Raw genomic sequence first — 24,086 nt, 5'->3', positions numbered from 1 at the left:
TAGACATGAGGCCAACTAACAGCTGTAAAGAAACTTAGGACAAAAAACTCATGGGACCATGGGAGAAGAAGGGAATCTTGGCACAATAGAGGCTGCTAAAAGTAAGTCTATGACTTAACAATTATATCCATCGATTATTGTAACGATTAGTTTCTTGATTCATCGTTTGGTCTATAAAAGGTCAGAAAATAGTGAAAAATGTCTATCCCAGCTGCAGATATTCTGCTCAATGTGATATGCAAACAGAGAAAGACAGCTTTAGCTAAGAGTTTGACGTCTGAGAGCAGAGTGCAAGATTTCATATGGAGCTGTATTAGCCTAGATTCCCCCACTAGGTGTCGGGGAAAGCATTTATATCTCAAGGGAACTGAACTGAGCTGAGCAATTTATCAAACCCTAGAGTAGGACACTCCCATTGTTAAAAGCAGTCAGATTCAAACTAATAGTTTATAGGGCTCAGTATCTTTTGAAAAATGACTAGAAATAAGGTTTACTGACAATTAGGGATGTCACAATATGAGATTTTAATTTCACAATTATTGTCAGAGGAAACATCCTGGTTTCCACTATTATCAATCACAACATGTAGTATTCAATTATATGGAGGAGATGACACAAAAGTATTTTTAATTAACAAACCAGTACTCGTTTTTTTGTATTTTCTCACACATTCTTTTGGTCCTAACCTGACAGGTTGGATGGTTCGTCACACGGACTCTCACAAGAATTTATCTGCCTCAGTAAAAAATTCTCAGCAGGATTCTGAAAGTAAACATTAACACGAGGTAAACTGTTTTGGTTCTGCTTTAAGCATTAGCTAATTATATATTTTTACCTTGACTTACGCAGAAAGGGGTGGATGATTATTTGGAAGGTGTTGCCACTTGTAACATACCCAAAATGCTGGACCTCTCTATAAAACTTCTCGATGGCATGCTTTACAAATTGGCGGATATTATGCAGTGATGTCAGTTACATCTGACATTTTCACAGCTCTTACACCCACACACACAAACACACGCACACACGCACGCACACACACACACAATTTAAATTTCACAGGGCAACAATGCAGGAATCTGGACAGCATTGTAGCTTCGACAATTCTTACGTTCATGAAGCCGTGATTATGGCAAAATCTATTAATCCCAACATCCTTAATTGGAAGCATAGTATAAGAGTGACAAAGTAAAGCAACTGCTTTGTGTACAGTAGTGGGGTGAAGTTATATTCGTTAGAATCTCTTGACTGGCATTTGTGCACTGCAAATTATCATTTTAATTCCACTTATACTCTTAAAAAACAAACCCAATGTGGCTGGATGTAGTCGAGGAGATAGTCAACATGGAAAGACTCGTGTAAATTGAGACTCTGGCAAGCAAAATTTAATAAGAAATGCGAAAAATGGACAGAATACCTGCTCACAATGCAGTCACCACCGAAAACTTTGATGTCAGAGACATTTGAGTGTTATTACTAAGAACACGTGCCTCACTGACGCTGTTCTGTGTTCTTAATTGTTTATTTAAAACATCAATAAAATCTGAGTCAAAACAACAAAACAACAAAAAAAAAACAATGCATTCCAATCTAACCTGATGTACACCAGGTACCTGTGTGCTTTTTAGGGACAAAACACCTGCCTGCAGATACTCTTCAAAATCCAATGGGTTGGATGTTTTCTGCTTCACTGAATTTAAGGAGTATGCTATAAATCATATTTATCATGATGTTACAGATTGACTCCTGCATTCTTATTTAGGATATTCAAGATTAGAGTGGAAATGTGGGGGAGAGAGGAGAGATGACTCAGACCAGAGCCAGCATCTCAAACCCCTACAGTAGGCCACCAGGACACACTTGGGTGACTTCTCCTATGGAGTCAGATCGACAGTATGTAACTGTACATGGTATTTTCTGAGTATTCCTCGCAGCAAAGCATGGAAGTAGGGGCAGTTGTTGCTGTCTTCATAGAAAAAGCAGTGCTACAAAAAAAACTGCAAACATCACCCACAAAAACAGCTCTTCGCATTCTCACCACCCTTTTCTCTTTGCTTCATTCACTGCTATTTGTCATTCACGGCAGAGCAAAGCCACAGTTCTAGTTGATAGGCTTAGGGACCAACACCATTAAATATCCCCACCTGATTAGTGCCAGGTACGCTGTCACATGGCATGACCAGACTTTGGGTGTTTAGAGATCAGCACAGAAAACCTCCCATCATTATAAAAGCTAAGTGGGAAAAAAACTCAAGAAACAATTGAATAAATGTTGATTTGTTTGAGTTTGGAAGATTAAGACTCCATCTAACGAAAGGCATCGAACAAGGAGTATTTAGAGCATCGCAGACTTGATCTAACCCAAATGTGCAAATAGGTGTAGTGTGTTGCTATTTATACCATGACCTGTTTCCAATTGGCATGCATTATTAGTGACCTTCATATGCCTGATATTTTTCCATCCCCTCACCACACCACTTGCAGTCTGACATTTTGCGGTCATTCAATAGATCAGATCAATTTGAGTCCAGTGCCAGTCTGAAAGAGAATCCTAATACTGGATATCAGGCCTTCATTGTTCTGTATAATGCACTCCGGTAGATGGAGTCAACTGTACATACAGATCATAGAAACGCTGGACAACAAAGACTGCAGAGCTTTGACAAAAAAGTAAAAGAGGGGAACAAGAGGCAGGTCTTTAAACTCACTCAGCTGCCATTTCTCAAATATCACCCGACATTTCACTTCTAGCACCCTGGTAATCATTTCCTCTTGTGCTTGGATTGTCTTTCTTGAGCTTATTTTTTTTTTTTGCACTCTGAGTGACACATTCCAGTAACCCTTTTAACAATTAACTAAAGTGCACTTATGTGCTATTCTCAACTCTAGCAAAGCTCAACTCCACATAATACCCCATGATTAAAGATTATGAGCTCTTGTATCTTTGTCTGCACTGGGAATAGACGGAGAAAGATGAGATGAAGTGGCACTGTAAAATCTCCATGTTTATTCATTATCTCATCAAGATCAAATATCACAAATATAGCCCAATCTTTACTGGATGACCTCTGTATTTGAAGTTTAGAAAATGTGGTGAGATAATGTTTGTTTTTTTTCTTCTTCTAATAAACATAAAATAAACAAACATTTTTTAGGTGTTTTTAGGAGTAGGAGTAAGACATTGTGCCGTTGAAAACTAATCTTCTCAGAGCTATTCAATAGACCTATGTAATGGACACACTTTAAATCACCTTAAACATATTTTGGCAAATGGGGGCGGCACGGTGTTGTAGTGGTTAGCACTGTCGCCTCACAGCGCCAGAGGTTTCCTGGTTCGAATCCCGACTGGGGCCCTTCTGTGTGGAGTTTGCATGTTCTCTCTGTGTTCTCCGGCTTCCTCCCACAGTCCAAAGACATGCATGTGTTAGGTTAAGTGATGACTCTAAATTGCCCATAGGTGTGAATGGTTGTCTGTCTCTGTCTCTATGTGTGATCACGTCCAATGTGGGCTGGTATTTGCTCCAGCCCCCCTCCACCCCGATAGGGGCAAGCGGTTGAAGATAGATGGATGGATATTTTGGTAAATCTGTACTGAAAAATTAGTCCTTACATGTCATAAAGTAAGGTACCAATATGTTTGCAATAAGCCGAGATTAGTCAATTTATCGGTCTAATACTAATCACAAGAAAATGTCGTTTTTTAGTACAGAAAGTCCTATTCAATTAATTCTTCATTGCCATGTCAACACTGTTGACAAAAAAAGGACCCTCTTGACCAAGTCATCTCAATGTTAATAAAGAAAGATCTCTGCAGAGAAGATTGTTGACAGTCATAATGGGCTGTTAGGGAGCAAATATAAAAAAGGTTTAGATCTACAGCTTTAAACCAGCAACACTGTAGTTGGTGAACCATGCTTAGGATTCCTTGGCCTGCACTGCATATACCGGCATTTGACATTTAAATGTCTACTAGCCTCACAATGCTCCCACCTGAATCATCTCACGTTACACACTGCATTATGGTTTACATACTGCACGCTACACGTCGCTATTATTCCTTCGGTGACTGCCACCGGTATAAACATTTTTGGTTAGACCAATTCAATATATATATAATATGAAGTACGAGTCATACACAGGTACTTGCCCTTGCTTATCACAGCCACAAGACATCGGCTAGGTTCACGGTTGCCATGCAAACAAGTGACAGCCGAGCCGCAGCCGCATGGGGCACGGTCTGCTAACGTGGTGATGGGAGGTTTACTTTATGTAGCTATAGCTTGTAACATTAGCCGCTCTCCGGCCGGATGACACACCACACAGACACAGATAACGTTACTACCACCCACTGACCAAATTCCTCCAAATATTGCGTCGTTATGAGCCTCAAAACTACCGTCCGGGGGAAAAAAGCAAATCCTCCTCATTCTACCAGTTAATGCTATCTGAGCTAGCTAGCGTAAGTTAGCACATAAAACACACGTTAGTTGAACAAATACAAGTAATGTGTGCTAAAAATAGCAAGTTATCTTTCTCGGTGTGTGTATCCGTTAGTAACAAAGCAGTTAAATGCAAACTTACTCTGTGTCGACCAGCGTGGCGCTCATACAGTTGTGTCCGAGCTTCCTCTCCAGTCCAGCGTCATAGCACGGGACCGTGTGAGGGGAACAGCGGGCTGGCTGTGGCGGACGGTAGGAGGCGGCTGGAGGAGAAGTTGCTCTGTTTCAACATGGAGAGTGTGGAGCGGACTGGATCCTCCTGCTGCGGTTCATCTTGCTGCTGCTGCTGCTGCCGCTGCCGCCGCTGCACAGGGAGCCGTGGCGACACCTGTGGCCGCAGCAGTGTATAACAGCGGCTGCACGGTAGGCTACTGTACTGTAGTGATGTGATCTACAAGAGCAAACATTATCTTACATTTGCATTATCACATATGAAGTACTTAAGTCCAGTTAATGATTATGTAGAGCATATACAACTTGTTAAGGTTATATTATGTAAGATTTATTAAAGAAATAGGTATTAAAAAAAAGAGTACGTGTGTATGTGTATATGTGTAAGTATATATATATTTCAATATGTTTGTATATATGTATATATATATATATGTATTAGATTTATTATTATTATTTTCATGCATGATTTGCTTAAGGGTAGGCATTATAACCAAGAGCTTCTGCCTACACCTGTTTCAGGTTGTTGATGTGATGTGACTTATTAATGTTTTTGTTGTTGAAAGTCAGCCTGAAATAAAATTCAGACCTCAATGTTAGCTCTCAAACTTCAATAAAGTAATGGAAGGTAGGCTACATTCCACAGTGGTTCATAAAATATTATGATTTTTTATCTTAATTTAATTTCAATGGCTTGTCTACGAGGCTTTTTACTATCAATAAAAAGTACAGAAGTATTGTCAGCAAAGCATAGGCCTATCCATTAGGCAGCACAATGGCCCTGTATGTTATAAAGTATTTTATTGGATTATTAATGATGCATTAACATTATCATTTTACTTTCGATGTAATTTTTAGTATTTTATATGCTGTTGATTAGTTAAAATCTAATACAATGCATCATATTTCACAAGATGGTCATATATTTTATATGATACATCTTATTTTGCAAATGTATAGCCTACTTTACCTGCCAGATACATGTGGTGAAATAAAAGGCACTTGTTTTTTTCCTGAAAAGAAGTAGAAGTAAAAGGCGAGAGAAAATGGATTTATTTAAATAAGTATAAGTACCTCAAAATTATATTTAAATACAGAACTTTGAGTAGTTGCACTTGGTTACTTCCGACCACTTCCTAAAAGAGCAAACATTATCATACATCTTTCATTATTATCACAATAAATATGTAAACCCTGTTGTTCACAGAGAATTAGCCAAGCATTCACAGCTTATAGTGTAGAGTCTGAGAGTCTTCACCCTGCTACAGTGTAGACTTTACACGTCTTAACTTAAAGGTCAATGCAAGAACCCTGCATAGCTGTGGGTGTGTGTTATGCTTCCACTTAATTGGGCACACATCCTTATTTGCGTCTGTTTCTTTGTGTTTGCAAAGACAGCTCAAACAAAAACTATATCACTGCAACCAAAAGCTGTAATATCCCGCGGTAATCTATTATTTAGGATTTACTGGTGCATAAGTATTTGAGTTCATCATTATATTTGGATCACCCAGTTATCCTTTCTCCTATTTTAAGTTTGTATTCAGAGTGGATTAATGACATAACCGCTCATCTCCGTATATCTTTTATTGCAATACACAGAAACTCGAGAGGCATTCAAATGCCACATCTATTTTTAGTTACAACCTGTGTATCTGAGACACATAACACAAGGATGATACGTGAGAAATATGTGAGAAATAGCAGGCGTATTGAAGATGACACGCTATTACCACCATGCCATCACTGCCCTCTGTGTGAAAATAATTGCCCTTAAAACACCTCCATATTGCAAAAGAAATCCCCTGAGTGTAGGCCTGCAGTGATCTGTAAAATTCAAACTTTTTGATGTCCCTGTGTAAAAAGCTTTTCCTCATGAACTAAATTATTGATTTATCCTTTGAGGGTGCACTTAGCTACCTGCAACCTCAAAGTTGCTCTGAATAATGCAGAGTTTAGTCCTCCTCTGCAGCATGCAGCATATTCTGTTCTGTTCTTCTTTTGATCATTCTATTTGACTGGCAGACAATTGCACTGAAGACCTCAGCAGTGCAGTGTCAAACAGCTATCACACAGGATATGTAGGCAATGTATGTTTCTAATGATATACGCTTGAAAAATGTTACACAACACAAACAGAAGCATACTGTACATCTGAGTGGCATCCCCTTGGAGATTTGAAATATTAATAAGAAAATCAAGCTGCACTAGCTCACACAATGATTCAAACCACACACATTATTGTGAGGTAAAAATGTAATTACATCTTTAATCACAGTTTGTTTTACAGATCAAAGAGTACACAAATGTTAAATCCTTCCTCCTTTTAAATTTATTTGCGTTGTACCAGCAAGCATCTCATAAAGCATTATTAAAAACATGCTACACTTATTTGAATATTTGCTATCCTTGTTTTTATTAAGTGCTTTCAATCATTATGTACATTATTATAAAATAAAAATAAAAGATGGACTATAAATATCTACAGGTTAACCACACACATTATGTGAAAAAAAGGAAAAAGTACCTGCCTCATGGATAATTCTGTGATTAGAAGTTTGAAATATAGCTCCTCTGGTGATTTTAACATCACAGGAAATGTGATGTGAAATAGATAGACCAGATATACAGAAAAGAGTGACATATCACGCTTGTTTCTTTGAGGAATGTACAATGTAGAGAAGGACACTGACAACATGTATAGATTTTTCCAACACCATACCTCCCCAGCAAAATGTTCTCATTGCATGAGTTCCTGAGCTAGCGACCCATCTCTTTAATTCAAAGGAAAAGAAATGTTCCAAACAGTTTCACAAAACACTGGCCAAAATGCAATCAATGATACTGATTAAAGAAAAACTAACAAACAAAAAAATCAACGTCTCTATAGTTTCCAAAAGTGGACAGTGTATAGAAAGACAAATGCATCCAGTGCATTCTTCACTACAGTGCATACACATACAAAAGTCTCTACAACAAACAACAAAAGTCCTTCATCAAAAGGCATTGCACAGTTCAAATTGGCTTAATAGGTGCAAAAAGAGTTGGCTGGATGATCTGACAAACATCAATAAAATAGGATATATTAAGAAATGTAATCTTAAGGTTCCTGTAAGAAGGTAACATCATAACAGTCCCTGTTGGTCTTTTACTGTTTAAGACAAACATAATAGAGTGCCACCTTCTGGCGCTAAAGTATACAGGTTTTTAAAAGGCACATAGTATTCATACCAGCAATTCTTTGTATAAGGCAATTCCAAAGGTTAAATTAATTACACGTTTTTCATTGTCAAAAGTGTCTGTAATAATAACTGTACAGCATCCAACATATTACCTGAGCAAAAAAATGTAATCGCATGTAAGTAGTAAACAAGCAGAAAGAGACTGAGCAATATAAACATCTGCAGTTATAAGAGAGAATCAAATTTTATGTTTGACCAAAGTTTACATATAATCCAAATATTTTTGGTCAGTGATTGTGCCCCATAAACAGCTCCCTCCATCATCAAACATTCAACATTTTCAACAAATAAATACCAAAAAAGTGAGGCTGTAATCCAGTAAGCTACACGTTTCTTAACAAAAGTGTGTCAGGAATAAAAAATAAATAAATACAGCACAATCTGTTAAAAAAATTCCCTTTGCAAATGTCCGCTCAGCATCTTGCTAAGAGTAAAGAAGAGAAGAAGAAGACCTGAATGGTTTCTCAGGCCTATGCATTTTGGTACCCGTTTTTGCGGAAACCTTTTTTTGGTTCTATGTTCTCGTAAATACAGAGTGCATCAGTGTTTTGATAGATAAGATCCACGTTTGTTCCCGTTCTCGATCTGATGATGTCCATGGCACACTGGTTTAAGAACACATACTGGTCCTGCAGGGACATCAAATATCCAAGTTCACTGAGCTGCAGCACACTTTATATACTCTTCACATATTGAAAACAACACATACAGGGAGACAACTGTAACAAATGTGACTGTGTCCTACCTCTGTCTGCACCATGAGGGGCCGGTGCATGCGCAGATCGTTGACAATGCCATACACGTCCACAATATTTTCCCTTTCAATCTGGAAGATCAAATGGTCAATGGCTATGAAGGTACCTGTGCGTCCCACACCAGCACTAAGTGTAGACAATGTAGAAAACACAGACAAGGGAGGGATGAGAGAAAGACAGAAAATCAGGTTAATCTTTTTCTCATTTCTATTATAAAGAATTGAAGGCAAACGTTTGTGTGTTCTGTCAGACCTGCAGTGGATCACAGTAGGAGAGTGCCTGGAGTACTGGTCCATGTGCTCTCTGACCAAGTGTCTGAAACTGATGAGGAGCTCGGTGGTTTGTGGTACCCCGTGATCTGGCCAGGCTGTGAAGTGGAAGTGACGCACTGAACGGGTCTCCGCTGTTTTCACCTGAAGAAATAATATACACACAAACTCAAATAGTTGCGACTGAGAAATCAATGTGTACAGATGAATGTATGGAGTGTGATGCAAAGAAATACATCTATTGACAAGTTAGATCCGTGGACTGCATAAAAAATAGTTTTGGTCTTCATGACGCTGGATTTTTGTGAAGTCATTGTGAAGCTCAATGTAGGTAGGGGCTCCAGTAGTCGGCATCTTGGCAATGCCTGACGCCATCTTACTCCTGGCTAATCCAAAAATGGGCTAAGAGGTGGAGCGTGAATGGAGCTGAGGTGGGCCAAATGAAGCCTACAGTCTCCTGTGACGGCATCTATCTGTCACTGCAAAGCGGCCAAGCCCTTAATTTTACATAACTTTAAGCCTTAATATAATTCTTATAAAAAGTCAACCTGTAGAGTTGACATGAAGGGGGGAAGTAGCTCTAGAGACCAAAACCGTTATTGTACAAGGAGTAAACATGTTTAACTCTGCGGTAAAGTTGGGCATTTTAACAAGGTGATCTATGGGGTTTGACACGTTTTTGGAGCCAGCCTCAAGTGGCCACAAGAGGAACTGCAGTTGGCTTCATTTTTTCAGCTCCGGAGGTTGCTGCTTGGTTAGATCACAGTGCCTTGGCTCAGAATGGAAACCGGAGCACACGGCTTTTTTTTAAATTGTAGCTTATTGGTTGCAAGGATTCAAGTTTTAATACAATGTGCCTTTTCATCAGCAGGGGGTTGTTGTTTCACTCAGAGTTGATATGGCAACGGACAAGTATTCCAAGCGATGGTGTTAAATAAACATTGATGAGTGATGTCGTCTTCTTCAACACAGTGCTGATTTTTACCCTTCTAAAAAGATTTTTTCTTCGGCCACTTACATTTTTAATATCAAAATCCCTGATGGTCCAGTCGTCAAGTGGTATTTCAGAGGTTGTTGTTACGGTGATGTTTTCAAAGTGCTTTGTGCCATGATCCCAGTATTGCTCGCATTTTACCTGGAAAATAAAGGATTCAGTTGACTGCAAGTATCCAGAATTCATTTTCATAATATAGAGAGACACCAGTATATACAGTACAGATAACATTTTAAGGAGAAAACATATTCCTTTTTTTTCTCATTTTATGAGATTTTCAAATCAGCATGGCAACACTTCCATATTTGTGTCAAACAGCTGTAGGCTACTGCTTTTTAAAAATATTTTATTAAAAATGCACAAAATACTTACTTCTGTACAGATCAGTAGATAAATTATGGTTGCGCAATGCTCTGGTTATGCATTGACTGGACTATGTTTTGCTTTAAGCCACGTAAGATATTTAAGTGTGAGATGTGAAAATGTATCATACTTTCTTGTTAACCTAGTTTAACTTTTTAGAGGTCAGGTCATACGTTTTTCATACAACATTGAGGGTACATTAATGGAATAAGTTACTATTTATATTCAGGATGTGATATTCAGTGTTCAGGCAAGTTAGTATGTTGGCTAACATTAGGAAAAACATAAGGTGTGTGTGTGTGTGTGCGCGTATGTGTGTGTGTGTGTCTGTGTGTGTGTGTGTTTGTGTGTGTGTGTGTGTGTGTATGTGTATGTGTGTAAACTTATGTGTTAATGCGAGACATGTAATTTGTGTTCATACGCACTCGTCCCTGTTCATTACAGCGTGTCAGCATGACCAGAGTCTGTACATTCTTCTCCCAGATCATCCTCCAGAACTCGCTGACTGTGCTGGGCAAAGGACCCTGTGCTGCGATGTACTCCTTCCTGGAGTTGTAACCCTGTCAAATAAAACATCAGCCCAGACACAGAACACACAACGTCCATCCTGTTCAGTTTTATAGCAGGTCTCAAGTGTTTCAAACATCACTGTGGATGAAGGTGTAATAGCTTGAACAGCATGGCAAAAGAATGAGCAGTTATGTTGTTTAGCAGGATGTACTGATACAAAAGCAAATGACTGAGGCAGAGAGCTGTTTTAAGGAGTGTCAGTACGCACCGGCATGTAGTTAGCATTGATGTAGTCATCATATGGACTCCCATGGGTAATAGAAAGTTTCACCCTAGAGGAGTCATCTAGGAGGCGAGAAAAGAGGGTAAATGAAATGGAAAATCTGCTAAATGTCGAAAATTATTGCAGTACTGATGTGTACCTGGGATTGTTTTGATTTAATGGGATAGTGATAGTAGATACAGTATTATAGGTGATCATGTAGCTTAATGAGTGAGAAGAGTTATTGTTGAAAGCAGCAGAGGGGGATTGGTTAAGGCGACTCACAGGGAAGCACGTTGTTGTAGCGGTTCTTGGGCTTGTTCTCCAACGTTGAAGCATTTGTTCTCGACTGAGCTGTACCAACAACCTTCAGGTCCTTTTAAAAGAAAATAAATAAAGTGTTGTTGATGATAAGTTTGCCTCGCTTAATGCCAAAATACAAAAAAAAAAAAAAGAGTCACGATGGGATCACACCAGCTGTGATGCCAAATCAAACCAGGGGTATAAAGTGGCCCTTTCCTACTTTGGACCCCTGCATTTTGCATGGTTGTGACACTATCAGATTGATTTTTAAAGCTACTGCCATAGTTTTGAGTCAGAGGATTATTTATAGAGGTTTTAGTTTTAATGACTGTTTATATCTAATGTTTTGCAAATAGAATACATATTTAGATTGCATATCCACTATTTTGAATAGATCTGAACCATCCATCTTCAACCATCTTCAACCGCTTGTCCCTATCAGGGTCGTGGGGGGGCTGGAGCCAATCCCAGCTGACATCGGGTGTGAGACGGGTTACACCCTGGACAGGACGCCAGGACACACACAGAGACAAACAGAGACAGACAACCATTCACACTCACACTCACACCTACGGGCAATTTAGAGTCATCAATTAACCTAACACCTGCCATGTCTTTGGACTGTGGGAGGAAGCCGGAGAATGCAGAGAGAACCCACACAGACATGGGGAGAACATGCAAACTCCACACAGAAGGGCCCCAGCCGGGATTCGGACCAGGAACCCTCTTGCTGTGAGGCATATTTATTAATTACTTGATGTATTGTACTGGTGGTATTTTGTATTTACTGTTCTTTGTCTGCCTGTCCAATGTTTCTTTTACACATTGCTATGTTTTAATGCTGTATTTATTGTTGTTTGTCTGTCTGCAGATGCAAATTAGCTGTTAGCTAAATGGTAAATGGACTTATTTAGCGCCTTTCTAGTCTTCTGACTACTCAAGGCGCTTTTTAACACTTGCCACATTCACCCATTCACACAGACATTCACACTGATGGCAGTGGACATCTACATACCATCTAATGTAATCTAGCCATTTACACCACATTCACACACCCATGCCCTCGGAACAATTCTGGGTGCCTTGCCCAAGGACACCTCGGCATGCGGACCGGGGGAGCCGGGGATCGGGTGACCAACTCTTCCTCGGAGCACAGCCGCCTCAGCCGCCGCAGCTAGCTCTGGTACTATGGTAACATTGTGCATTGTCCCTGTCAAATAAACAATAAACTAAACTAAACTATCATGGTGACAAAATCTGACCATAGCCAGCCATATAAACATATGGCATGATAGTTACCGCTACATTAAGTGTCTCTAGGACCGTATTTTGCCATGATGACACACAAACATACAGACCCACAAGGTGAAAACAAAACCATGTTGCTGTCACGGCTAGTAAATATTAGTAAGGATGCCCAATCAGTTAAATATGTGCAATCGTTATTACTTTTACACATAGATTCACATTATCCAAATGATTCAATTAGATAATTAAATATATCTAGTGTAATATATTGGACAAAGTTCTGATATTGGTCCGAATGCTGATTCAGTCTTTGTTAGCAATAACTGCCTACTATGACTAATCTCATGAAGATTAAGCCCAAGTTTCACCTCAAACTCTTCAGCAAAGCCACAGTTGGAGTCGGCTTTCTGCTTCTTGTAGTAAACCTCGTAGTCCTCCACCCTCACAGCCGCACTTCTGCTCAAATGGACACCAGAGGTCAGACAAGAGGTATGAGCAAAACTACTGTTTCTTTCTTTCATAAACAATAACACTTGATAAATCTGATCATATTTATCGTTCAAAGGATTTATACTTACACTTTGGCTCTGGAAAAAGAAAGGAAAGAGCAATGGTGAGCAACAGTTACATAAACGATTGTTGTCCATTTACTCCAAATGTATAATAATGTGTTAAAAATGAAAACCTTACCTCATGGAATTAATCTGGATATCTGGTGATTCTTTGTTGGATAACCTAAAGTATGTGAATAGCAAGTAAAGAATTTAGAGCGAAACATACAGACTCAGTGGTAATTTTTTACCAGTGATTACGAGGACAAACCTTTTCCAGTAGATAATAAAGCCGATGAGGACGATGAAGAGAACGCAAAAAATTCCCAATGTTGCTCCAATAGCAATGCCAATGATAGCTAAAATGTTGACAGAAAGATAAATAAGGATGCAAGTGAACATTTCATAACATTATGGCAGCATTATGATAAAGACATTGTTTCTGAATGTGGTACCTGGGTTCTGTGGGAGTGCAACAGTAGGAAAGTAGTCTGTCATTGACAGAAATGACAGGTGACTATCCACAAGGTTGTGTTTAGTCAGAGTCAGCCCGGTGAACAACACAATAGCATATCTGCAGGATGGAACAAATCAGTTAAGATAAACAAAAGTATATAAACATCTTACACATTAATCTATTAATCCATAATTACTGTCACTGAACATCTTAAAATATGTCTTAAATTTCTATCATCAAGGAGTTACTTTATATTATGTGCTTCTGCACACATATTCATACAGTATTATTTGTGCTCTTACTGGTATTTTCCAGTTGCATCCAGAGGACCATTAGTGTAGCCTTTCCATTTGGAGTCATCTCCTACTTGTATGCTCAGATGGCTCTCTCCACTGCGCGAATGTAAGAGATTATTTGTGACTGTTGCCAGATATACTTTAGTTGTCCCTGCTTTCCACTGAGTGTAAGTGCTCGCCAGGTACTTTCTTGAATCAGTGTCATCTGGAAGGACAGCAATTACAGAAAATGGTTCTTGTTATGAGTCTAATGAACTATCATATGAAACAAATAAAGAAAACAGTAACAAAGACTTAGAGTAGGCATACATAAAGGGCTGTACAGCAAATAGTAATTTCAGCACTAATGGATTACAACCGTGCAACATACATACAACATTCCCTGACAAAAAGAAGAGAAAAAGAAACCAACCGGGGAAGTTATTTGTCACCAGCACCCCAACATGGGTGATTGGCCCATTGGTGCTGTTCAGTAGACTGGAGGCAATCTGAAGGGTGAACTTGTTGTACTCCGTGGTAATCACCGACACCAGTGACTTAAAGTCTTCTGGAATGGGTGGGCCTTTGGGGAAAAAGGTGGAGCAAACAAGATTAGATTATGAGAAGTTATTACTTAAATACATATTGAACATGCTAGGATTTACATGCAACAGTTATGAAATTATTATGTTCAGAAAGCATAATGTCCTACTCGTGATGCCTGTCCTGCAGCGAATGAACACATCGATGCTGGGTCGTCCGCAGCTCTGAGTCCCCACAGTCAGGTTGTAGTCAGTATGGTGATGAAGGTTGGATACAGTATGGTTACAACAGGTGCTTTCCGAGTTGATCAGGCCATCGTTTACAGTGACATTAAAGCCAGAGTGTTGGCCATTGGGTTTGTTCCAGGACAGGATGACTTGTGCGTTTGCTGTGTTTGGACCTTTACATTCAAGGTCCGTCACTGGGCTTGCATCTGCAGCATAAAACAGAAATGATTTTCAGGACAAACATGACATTGATAATCAATTAATTAAAACAGCCTATTATTAGTTATTAAACATGTTATATGTTCAGCGTCTTCGGGTGATTGAAAAGTTGGGAATACTTAAACAATTGTGATCAGCCTTCTTCAAAGAAGGTTTATTATAGTAGTAGTAGAATAGTTACAAAATTCTTACTAGATAAAATCTGAAAACATTCCTCTAATATGAAATTACTCCTAAAAGGAACTTTTCACAATATTCATATATGCACATTTGAAAGTCTAAATATTTAGAAAATATCTGACTGCAATAAATACATTGAAAGTAATCAAGCAGTTTTGACCGTACTTGTGCAGCTGGAAATGTTTTCTGGGGCACCTTTGGTTCCATCAGACGTCTCTGTGGTGACACTAAAGTCATAGGGGCTGCCAGGAACCAGGTGATCGATAGTAGACTTATTTTCTTTAACTGTTCTATTACTAACAGACCCATCTGAACTTTGCCAGGTCAGATAGTAGCTATAGCTTTCCTTGTACTCGTCAGGTACGGCCCACATGACCTCGATGTTCTCCTCTTCTGTAGATGTTGTAAGAAGCTTCACACTAAATGGTCCTGATTGTTTGAAAGAGATTTGAGAGATGTAGGTGTTATAGACAGTAAAGGTTTCACATAAAAGTGCTTGCATAATAAAACCCTTACTTGTAGTGACCATGTTGACTTGAACCTTTTCACTTTCAAAACCCATCACACCCACTGTTACTACAGAGATGCTGTAGGAAGTCCCAGAAAGCAGGTTGGCAAAAGTATGACTGGTGTTGGTGGTAGTGATGGGTTTTTCTGTGTGGAATGAAGGGTCAGTCAACTGGTAGTGGAATGATGCACCAGACATCAGAGGTGATTCCTGCCACCTGATGTTAATAGAGCTGGTTGTCTTCGACAAGATGTCGATTGGCCCGGGAGGGTTCGGGACTGGGAGGGGGGAATTGCACAATGTGAACTTCAGTATCCAATATACGGATGTTTAAAATGCCATACTGACAGTTCATAAAACTTATAAAACACAAATATTTTCCCAACATTTGTTTCTTGTATTACTGTCCTCCCCATGTGATTCCAGAGGAGTGGCTGTTATGTCATTGTGCTTGATACTTGAAAGCATCATCAAGGTTAGAGCATCATCTGGGCTGCTCAGGACTACAGTGCCAGATAATGACTCATGCAAACATGATTATAATAAAAATGTAGGCAAACAATATGTTCCGTTGTGGATTCCAAACATCACCCAAGCTTCAAAGACAAAAAAACATTGGACGCCTCGAAGACTGGCTATCAAATAAAAAAAGATAAAAGGAAACTTAACAGCATGCTTTGGAAACTTGCTTTGTTGTTTGATATATTTGATGTGAATTAGTGAATATGAAACCCCTGAAAATCGAAAAAATGTATCATACTTACAAGTTGCATTAGTAATGAATCCAGATGATGCACTGAAGGGTCCACTGCATGTGGTTACCATGGCAGTGTAAAGCCTTCCAGCGGGCAAGTTGTCAAACAGAAAAGAGGTATCGGTGGAGTTCAGCACTTCCAGCTTTAAAGCTGTAGCATTACTGTTAAGAGAAACCTTATAATGCTCCGCTTTCCCAAAAGGTTTGGTCCATGACACCAGGATTGAACTGTTGGAGCCCTGGCTGGAGATACTGGGTTGCACTGCCTCCGGCTCTGTTAATGTAAAGGAAGCAAGGAAGGATAAAAGTTGATCAACCACCTTGACAATTTGAAATAAATGAACAGAAATGACAGGTAAGAGCCATACTGGTGTACTGAGAGGCGCAGTTTGGGTCTCCTTCGATGCCATTCGCTGCTCTCACAAAGACACAGAAGGTGCACTCGGTCCCAGGGTTGAGCTCTGAGATCTCTGTGACTACCACTGCAAGGGTTTTGTTTCGGAAGCCACAGCCTGTAGTCTTAACCCGATATGTGTATTCAGGCTTGTACTCCAGGGGTTCCGTCCATGATAGACGTACAGAAGTTGTGTTCAAGGTTTCAGCCTCCAACGATCTAACACTATATGGACCTACAAAGAGAGCAGAGAGTGTTTCTTATGAAACAACATACAGCACGTCTTTATGCAGCGTCCCCCTCAGTACAAAAGCTAAAGAGACTTAAAGGAAAATTTAAAGGAAAAAATATATACTTATTACTTGTATTATTGTTTCTTTTGCTCGCACAGTCTACTGTTAATTTCAGTATCTTGGATAGGATGTATACATACGTGTAAAATAGGACACTGTAACAGGAGCTGCCTGAGTGCCATCTGCTGTCTGTGTGGTGACAGTGAAGCTGTAGTTGCTCCCAGAGACAAGCCCAGTGATTCTTTCTTGTTTGTTTATGACTACTTTAGGTTGATAAAAGGAGCCGTTGGTGGTCTGCACCACATATGTGTAGTTGGATTTGCTGTCCGGCTGTTCCCACACCAAGGTCACTGCATTTGTGGTGATTTCTGTCTCTCTCAGCATGGTTACAGGATATGGTCCTGAGGACAAGACACAGTGGATATGCAGAACAGGTATCTGTCAAATTTGGGCAAAATAGTGATAAAGAGCATCTAGGGTTTGCCACACATGCACAAGGGGTTAACCGTTTTTATAAAGAAGCATTTGGAAGTCCATATGGTAGAGTCATTATGTGCGTTATAATAAAAATCCATCTGGCTCATAAAGCAGAATCTTAACATCACAATAAATTTCATCTGTCAGATTGTTTGCTTACAATAATCATAAAGTCATAAATAAAACTAAGATTGAAGTAACCAAAATTAAAATTGAATTCAAATATTGTTTTAACCTGTAGCATCTTTATAATAATAATAATAATAATAATAATGATAACCAAAACCAGAAAAAAAATTAAGTATACCAGAGTAAAAATAACAGTAAAATGTAAACATAATTTTAATAAATGAACTAGAGACCCATACACTGGTGTGATCGAGTGTGTGTTTATGACACTTACTGGTATAATTTTCTGTTTTCACTGCAGTGCTCTCATAGTTCCACACGCCAACAGTAACAACAGAGATATCGTAGGGGCTTCCAGACTGCAGGTAGTCCAGCAGGTACCAACTGTTTTCAGTCAGAAAGGAGCCGTTAAAAGTGGACACGTTGAAGGTGTACTGATTATGGTCCATGTCCTCTGGAAAGGGCCAAGTGAAGTTAATGGAATCCACAGTCTGAGACTCCACCATGACTGGGCCAGGAGGGTTGGGAACTGGACAGGAGAGAGAATACTGTTTCATTAGTGTTCCATACCAGGCATTTATCGCATACGGTATATATACACTGGAGATTAAAAAAAGAAAACAAAGTATAAACACTTGATTTATTATGAAATACGGTTTTTTTTACTGTGCATGTTTGATAGAATATCAACTATGGCTATATGACTTCTGTACTTGCATGTTTTTTTAATAATCAAGGAACAAAAACTCTTATTTTGTGAAAAAACATTGAGCAAAATGTATAAGTCACAATGTCAATGTCACTCACAAGTTGCGTTGGCAACAGTTGAGTTGCTCTCAAAAGGTCCACTTTTGGTGACTACTATCGCATAGTAAAGCACTCCTGGTGTCAGGCCCTGAAACTCTTTGTCCAAAGTAGTGTTGTCCAGCTTTATGCTGCTGTTCACAAACTGTGTATCTCTGTACAGCAGGACCTTATAAAAGTCCACCTGCCCAACTGCTGGTGTCCAGCTCACTAACATGGTAGTTGTGCTTCCGATGGCTCTGATGCCAGAAACTGCTTCAGGTTCTATAAAAAAAAAATTTGAAATATTATTTAATATCCAATTATAAAATCCTAAGTTTTAGCTCTGCCTGAACACAATACATTCATTTGAAGAACGATACAGGATTAACACAATAATTATAACACAAAATGTAAGTGTATTCTGACCATTTCAGAAATTTACTTTTGGGAGAGAAGGTACAGAATAATACTTAAACACATTTTCTAAACATGCAAATTCTCCACTTTTATTATCTGTGCGGTGTCTGAAAAGTTGTTATTTTATCACACAGTATTATTTTACACATGAAGCTCAGTTTAAAGGAGACGGCTGTACCATATAGGCATCATTTTAGCCAGCAACAATATTTTATACATTAAAGAACACATTTCAGAAGCTTTGAAGACATACTTGTGTAAACCGATGTGCTTTCCACTGTGGATCTAACCCCTCCCACAACTGCAAACACATCAATAGTGTACAATATTCCAGGAGTCAGATGGATGAAGGTGTAAGTCTTAGTGTCAGTTGAATCATTCTGAACCACCATGCCATCCTGAAGCGCTATCACCAGGTAGGAGTAGGAAGGATTGTGATCACTTTGTCCACTCCACGTCAGCCGGATGGACGTCATGTTCACATCCTCCCCTCTTAGGTTGGTCACCGCTGTGGGCACTGCAGCAAATACAGCAGAGGGTAATGTAAGACCAAGGAACAGAATAGAAAAAGGGGTATTTTACATTTCTGTGGTATCCTTAACTGTTTTAAGTATAAAGAATACTTCTGATAGTACATGATCCATGAATGCATGTGTAAATATTAGAACTTACTTGTGTAGGTGAATGTCTGTTCCACTGTGGATTCACTTCCTGTTGCAGCTATCGTTGTGACATTGATATTGTATTTAGTTCCAGGCTCCAGGTTTGGTACTTCAGTACTGTTAGTGGTTACTGTTGTGTTAAACGGTGCTCCTGCAGTACTGTAGGTTTGAACCAAGTATTTGTAATACACCTGAGCTCCCAGTGGGTCTGACCATTTCACTGTCACTGAGGTGGTGGATTTAGGGCTGGCTATAAGGTTCAACACAGGGTTGGGGTCTAGAAAAATGACGAACACAGGAATTTGTTAATTACAAAGTAATTAAATAATAGATTTAAATCAATTACGCTATATTTGTAATAATAATAATAATAATAATAAAATACAGTAATACTGGTCAGATAAAACCATGTATTTAATATAAATATTGCAAAAACTAAAACATAAGTTTCATCAGCACAAGCAATAGACATGCTTTTACTGTACGTCCTTTGGTTTTTCCCTGTTGTACTTACCTGTGAACGCAGAATCATGTACGACTGTGCTCCTTAAATCCTGGGGTCCAACTGTTTGTACAGTTATATTGTAAGAAGTTCCTGACAAAAGCGAGGACAGCTCTGCCTCACTGACTAAGGAACTTTTATTCTGTACTTTGCCACCCTCAGGCTGGTAGGTGACATAGTAGCTGATGTTTGGAGCACCCTCCATCAAAGCAGGAGTCGCCCACTTCAGATGGAGCGAAGAGCTTGTTTGACTGATGATGATGATGGAACCAGGAGGTTTGGGCTCTAAATAACACACACACACACACACACACACACACACACACACATTACTTGTGTTTCTTTCTATAATAATGTATGATTGGTTTTAATGGTTTAAATTAAACAATGATAATAATAATATAAACCACATTTACTTGCAAACCATTATCAGAAGTATATATACAGGTGTTAAACTTACCAGTGGCAAATGAAGACTGATCAGACATCACAGTGAACTTTCCAGCTACAGCAGTCACAGTGATAACGAAGATTCTCCCAGGATCTAAATTAGTAAAGAGGGCTGTGGTGACTGTTGTTCTGTTGCTATGTAATATCTGTCCCTTATTTGAGATGTTCACCACGTAGTGATCAACCCTCCCTTTAGGTAAAGCCCAGCTGATCTCCAGGTAATTGGTTCCTCGTGCTGTTATCGTAATGTTCTCAGGCTTTTCAGGCTCTGTATAAAAAAAGAATAAAAGCAGGTTTGGTTCTCTTGTCATTGCTTTGTGGAATAAAAAAACACTATATCCATTTATGATGGGTCATATTTTGAAATGGCACAATACAAATAAAGTACATATATTCACTGTAAATGCTTATTTTATCAATGAAAAACATCAAACATTGTATGTGCATACGTATGTGCATAAATATTTCATGCACCACACTTCCAATCCATATTCCGTATTAACATTTACTATATTTCTAGACAAACTATAGTGTTTAAAATGGTGCCAATATACAGACAGAAAATCATTGATAACATTGGCATCATAATAACTCAAATTACTAAAAGAAATACTTGAAAACGACCTAAACAATTAAATGATTATCAAAATAACTTCCCAATTAAGTGTCTGTTGATCAAATAATTAGTTAATCGACCAGCTAATTGTTGCAGATCAACATGCATCATAATAGACTTTAAACCTGGGCTAGGCAGTTAGGGTAAGGGTTAGGGTTCCTAACCAATGGACACGCTTTTGCTGTACGTCCTTTGGTTTTTCCCTGTCGTACTTACCTGTGAACGCAGAATCATGGACGACTGTGCTCCTTAAATCCTGGGGTCCAACTGTTTGTACAGTTATATTGTAAGAAGTTCCTGACAAAAGCGAGGACAGCTCTGCCTCACTGACTAAGGAACTTTTATTCTGTACTTTGCCACCCTCAGGCTGGTAGGTGACATAGTAGCTGATGTTTGGAGCACCCTCCATCAAAGCAGGAGTCGCCCACTTCAGATGGAGCGAAGAGCTTGTTTGACTGACGATGATGATGGAACCAGGAGGTTTGGGCTCTAAATAACACACACACACACACACACACACACACACACACACACACACACAAACACATATTTTAACTTATAACGTGTGTTTCTGTCTATATTAATGTCTAAATGGTTTTAATGGTTTAAATTAAATAATGATAATAATAAACTACAGTGGAGATCAAAATTAGAGAAAAAATTATATATACTTGATTTATTCTGAAATACTGTTATTTTCTAACCACCATCATTTGACAGAATATCAACTGTGGCTATACGTCTGCTTTCCTAGCATGTTTTTTTAAATAACCAAGGCACTTCAACAAAAAACTTTACTTTGTGAAAAAAGCATTGAGCAAAATTAGAGAACACTCTCAGATGCCTCCCAGTTATTGGTGATATTCTGGCATCTGGTGACAATTTACTTATTGTTGGACACCCTATTTATCTGCAGCTCTCCTGGTTATTTGCAGGATGGCGAGCTGCTCTAAAGTGACTGAAACCCTGAGACAGCAGGTTGTCCAGATGAAGGCCAAAGGGATGAATCTCTCAGCCATCAGAGAGCGGTTGGGCGTTCACAGTCTGTGATTTCAAGAATATTTAAAACTTTACAAGGACACAGATTAATTTAAGCCCCTCAAAAAGGTCGGTCGTCCACGTAAAAAAAGTGCAAGAGGACAGGATTATGCAAAGACTCGCAATGGGGAATCGGTTCAACACTGCAGCTGGAGTTGGTCTCAGTGCAGAACCAGGCAATGATCTGTCTCGAGACACAGTGTCTCGTCATTTAAGACTTTTTAAAAGATTTTTTGGTAGTTTTTTAAGTCTATATTACATAGGACAGACAGGAAATGGGTTGAGAGGGGGGGGCATGCAGTAAAGGGCCGCAGGTCGGAGTCGAAACCGCGGTTTCTGCCTTGAGGCTCTTCAGCCTCTTTACATTGGGTGACTGCTCTAAGCACTCAGCCACCTTCCACACTGTCTTATAAGACTTTTTGGACTGAAAGCCCACTCTGCAGTGACCAAACCTCTCATCAGCAGGAAGAATAAAAAGGCTAGACTTGTCTTTGCTGAGGCGCATGTTGTGTGGACATTTTGATCTGCACTGTACATTTACTTGCAAACCATTATTAGAAGTATACTGTATATACAGGTGTTAAACTTACCAGTGGCAAATGAAGACTGATCAGACATCACAGTGAACTTTCCAGCTACAGCAGTCACTGTGATAACGAAGATTCTCCCAGGATCTAATTCAGTAAAGAGGGCTGTGGTGACTGTTGTTCTGTTGCTATGTAATATCTGTCCCTCATTTGAGATGTTCACCACGTAGTGATCAACCCTCCCTTTAGGTAAAGCCCAGCTGATCTCCAGGTAATTGGTTCCTCGTGCTGTTATCGCAATGTTCTCAGGCTTTTCAGGCTCTGTATAAAAAAGAATAAAAAGAGGTTTGGTTCTCTTGTCATTGCTTCGTGGAGAAAACAAACACTATATCCATTTATGATGGGTCATATTTTGAAATGGCACAATACAAATAAAGTACATATATTCACGGTAGATGCTTATTTAATCAAATATTGCAATGTGATCGAAAATACGTATGTAAGTACATAATTAATGCACCACACTTCCTATCCATATTCCATATTAACATAATAATATATTTCCCAAAAAACTATAGTTTTTAAAATGGTGCCAACATACAGACAGAGAAACATAAATAACATTGATACATGTTATAAGTCAAATTACTAAGCAAAAAACGTACTTTGAAAATGACCGAAACAATCAAATAATTATCAAAATAACTGCTAAAGTGTCTGTTGATCAAATAATTAGTTAATCGACCAGCTAATTGTTGCAGCTCCACATGCATCATAATAGACTTTAAACCTGGGCTAGGCTATTTATTTTTGTACAACATTATAATCACATCACATTTCATCATGTGTTTATTCAAGTGTTCTGAGAGAAAAGTAGACTTCTGCACCTCCTCTTTGCTCTGTTTCCAGGCTTTAGAAATCCTATATTGTGACTTGAGGCTTTGGCCAATCACAGGTAATTTCAGAGAGAGAGAGCGAGAGAGAGAGAGAGAGAGAGAGAGAGAGAGAGAGAGAGAGAGAGAGAGAGAGAGAGAGAGAGAGAGAGAGAGAGAGAGAGAGAGTTCCTAAACAATAGACACGCTTTTACTGTACGTCCTTTGGTTTTTCCCTGTTGTACTTACCTGTGAACGCAGAATCATGTACGACTGTGCTCCTTAAATCCTGGGGTCCAACTGTTTGTACAGTTATATTGTAAGAAGTTCCTGACAAAAGCGAGGACAGCTCTGCCTCACTGACTAAGGAACTTTTATTCTGTACTTTGCCACCCTCAGGCTGGTAGGTGACATAGTAGCTGATGTTTGGAGCACCCTCCATCAAAGCAGGAGTCGCCCACTTCAGATGGAGCGAAGAGCTTGTTTGACTGACGATGATGATGGAACCAGGAGGTTTGGGCTCTAAATAACACACACACACACACACAAACACACACACACACACACACACACACACACACACACACACACAC

The 24,086-nt window shown here is 39.2% G+C and overlaps 2 protein-coding genes across 3 annotated transcripts in view; both read right to left on the bottom strand.

The window, feature by feature from the left end:
• The window catches only part of osbpl5 (oxysterol binding protein-like 5), a 54,246-nt gene extending 49,528 nt beyond the window's left edge, over positions 1-4,718 (bottom strand). For both annotated transcript variants that reach the window (XM_083917544.1, XM_083917547.1), the window contains exon 1: positions 4,582-4,718. The gene's annotated coding sequence lies outside the window, so the exon portion shown is untranslated. The remainder of the gene's footprint in view (positions 1-4,581) is intronic.
• A 2,369-nt stretch (positions 4,719-7,087) lies between these two features.
• Positions 7,088-24,086, bottom strand: part of LOC310949455 (receptor-type tyrosine-protein phosphatase eta-like) — a 34,896-nt gene continuing 17,897 nt past the window's right edge. The window contains exons 8-35 of the mRNA XM_083916929.1: positions 23,743-24,015; positions 22,685-22,942; positions 21,273-21,545; positions 20,451-20,708; positions 20,003-20,275; positions 19,499-19,765; positions 19,080-19,343; positions 18,431-18,691; positions 17,898-18,152; positions 17,158-17,418; positions 16,699-16,959; positions 16,494-16,604; positions 15,585-15,722; positions 15,234-15,497; positions 14,612-14,875; positions 14,333-14,482; positions 13,927-14,125; positions 13,623-13,741; positions 13,439-13,526; positions 13,307-13,351; positions 12,985-13,072; positions 11,351-11,441; positions 11,072-11,148; positions 10,719-10,853; positions 9,955-10,071; positions 8,920-9,080; positions 8,658-8,793; positions 7,088-8,541 (exon numbers count right to left, since the gene is read on the bottom strand). Coding sequence (XP_083773055.1) covers positions 8,383-8,541; positions 8,658-8,793; positions 8,920-9,080; positions 9,955-10,071; positions 10,719-10,853; positions 11,072-11,148; positions 11,351-11,441; positions 12,985-13,072; positions 13,307-13,351; positions 13,439-13,526; positions 13,623-13,741; positions 13,927-14,125; positions 14,333-14,482; positions 14,612-14,875; positions 15,234-15,497; positions 15,585-15,722; positions 16,494-16,604; positions 16,699-16,959; positions 17,158-17,418; positions 17,898-18,152; positions 18,431-18,691; positions 19,080-19,343; positions 19,499-19,765; positions 20,003-20,275; positions 20,451-20,708; positions 21,273-21,545; positions 22,685-22,942; positions 23,743-24,015 — 5,246 coding nt within the window. The 3' untranslated portion in view covers positions 7,088-8,382. The remainder of the gene's footprint in view (positions 8,542-8,657; positions 8,794-8,919; positions 9,081-9,954; positions 10,072-10,718; positions 10,854-11,071; positions 11,149-11,350; positions 11,442-12,984; positions 13,073-13,306; positions 13,352-13,438; positions 13,527-13,622; positions 13,742-13,926; positions 14,126-14,332; positions 14,483-14,611; positions 14,876-15,233; positions 15,498-15,584; positions 15,723-16,493; positions 16,605-16,698; positions 16,960-17,157; positions 17,419-17,897; positions 18,153-18,430; positions 18,692-19,079; positions 19,344-19,498; positions 19,766-20,002; positions 20,276-20,450; positions 20,709-21,272; positions 21,546-22,684; positions 22,943-23,742; positions 24,016-24,086) is intronic.

The sequence above is a fragment of the Echiichthys vipera genome, assembly GCF_963691815.1.
Source record: "Echiichthys vipera genome assembly, chromosome: 7".
Classification (NCBI taxonomy): Eukaryota; Metazoa; Chordata; class Actinopteri; order Perciformes; family Trachinidae; genus Echiichthys; species Echiichthys vipera.
The sequence above is the reverse complement of the archived record's forward strand: the minus strand, read 5'-3'. Positions and strand labels throughout refer to the sequence as shown.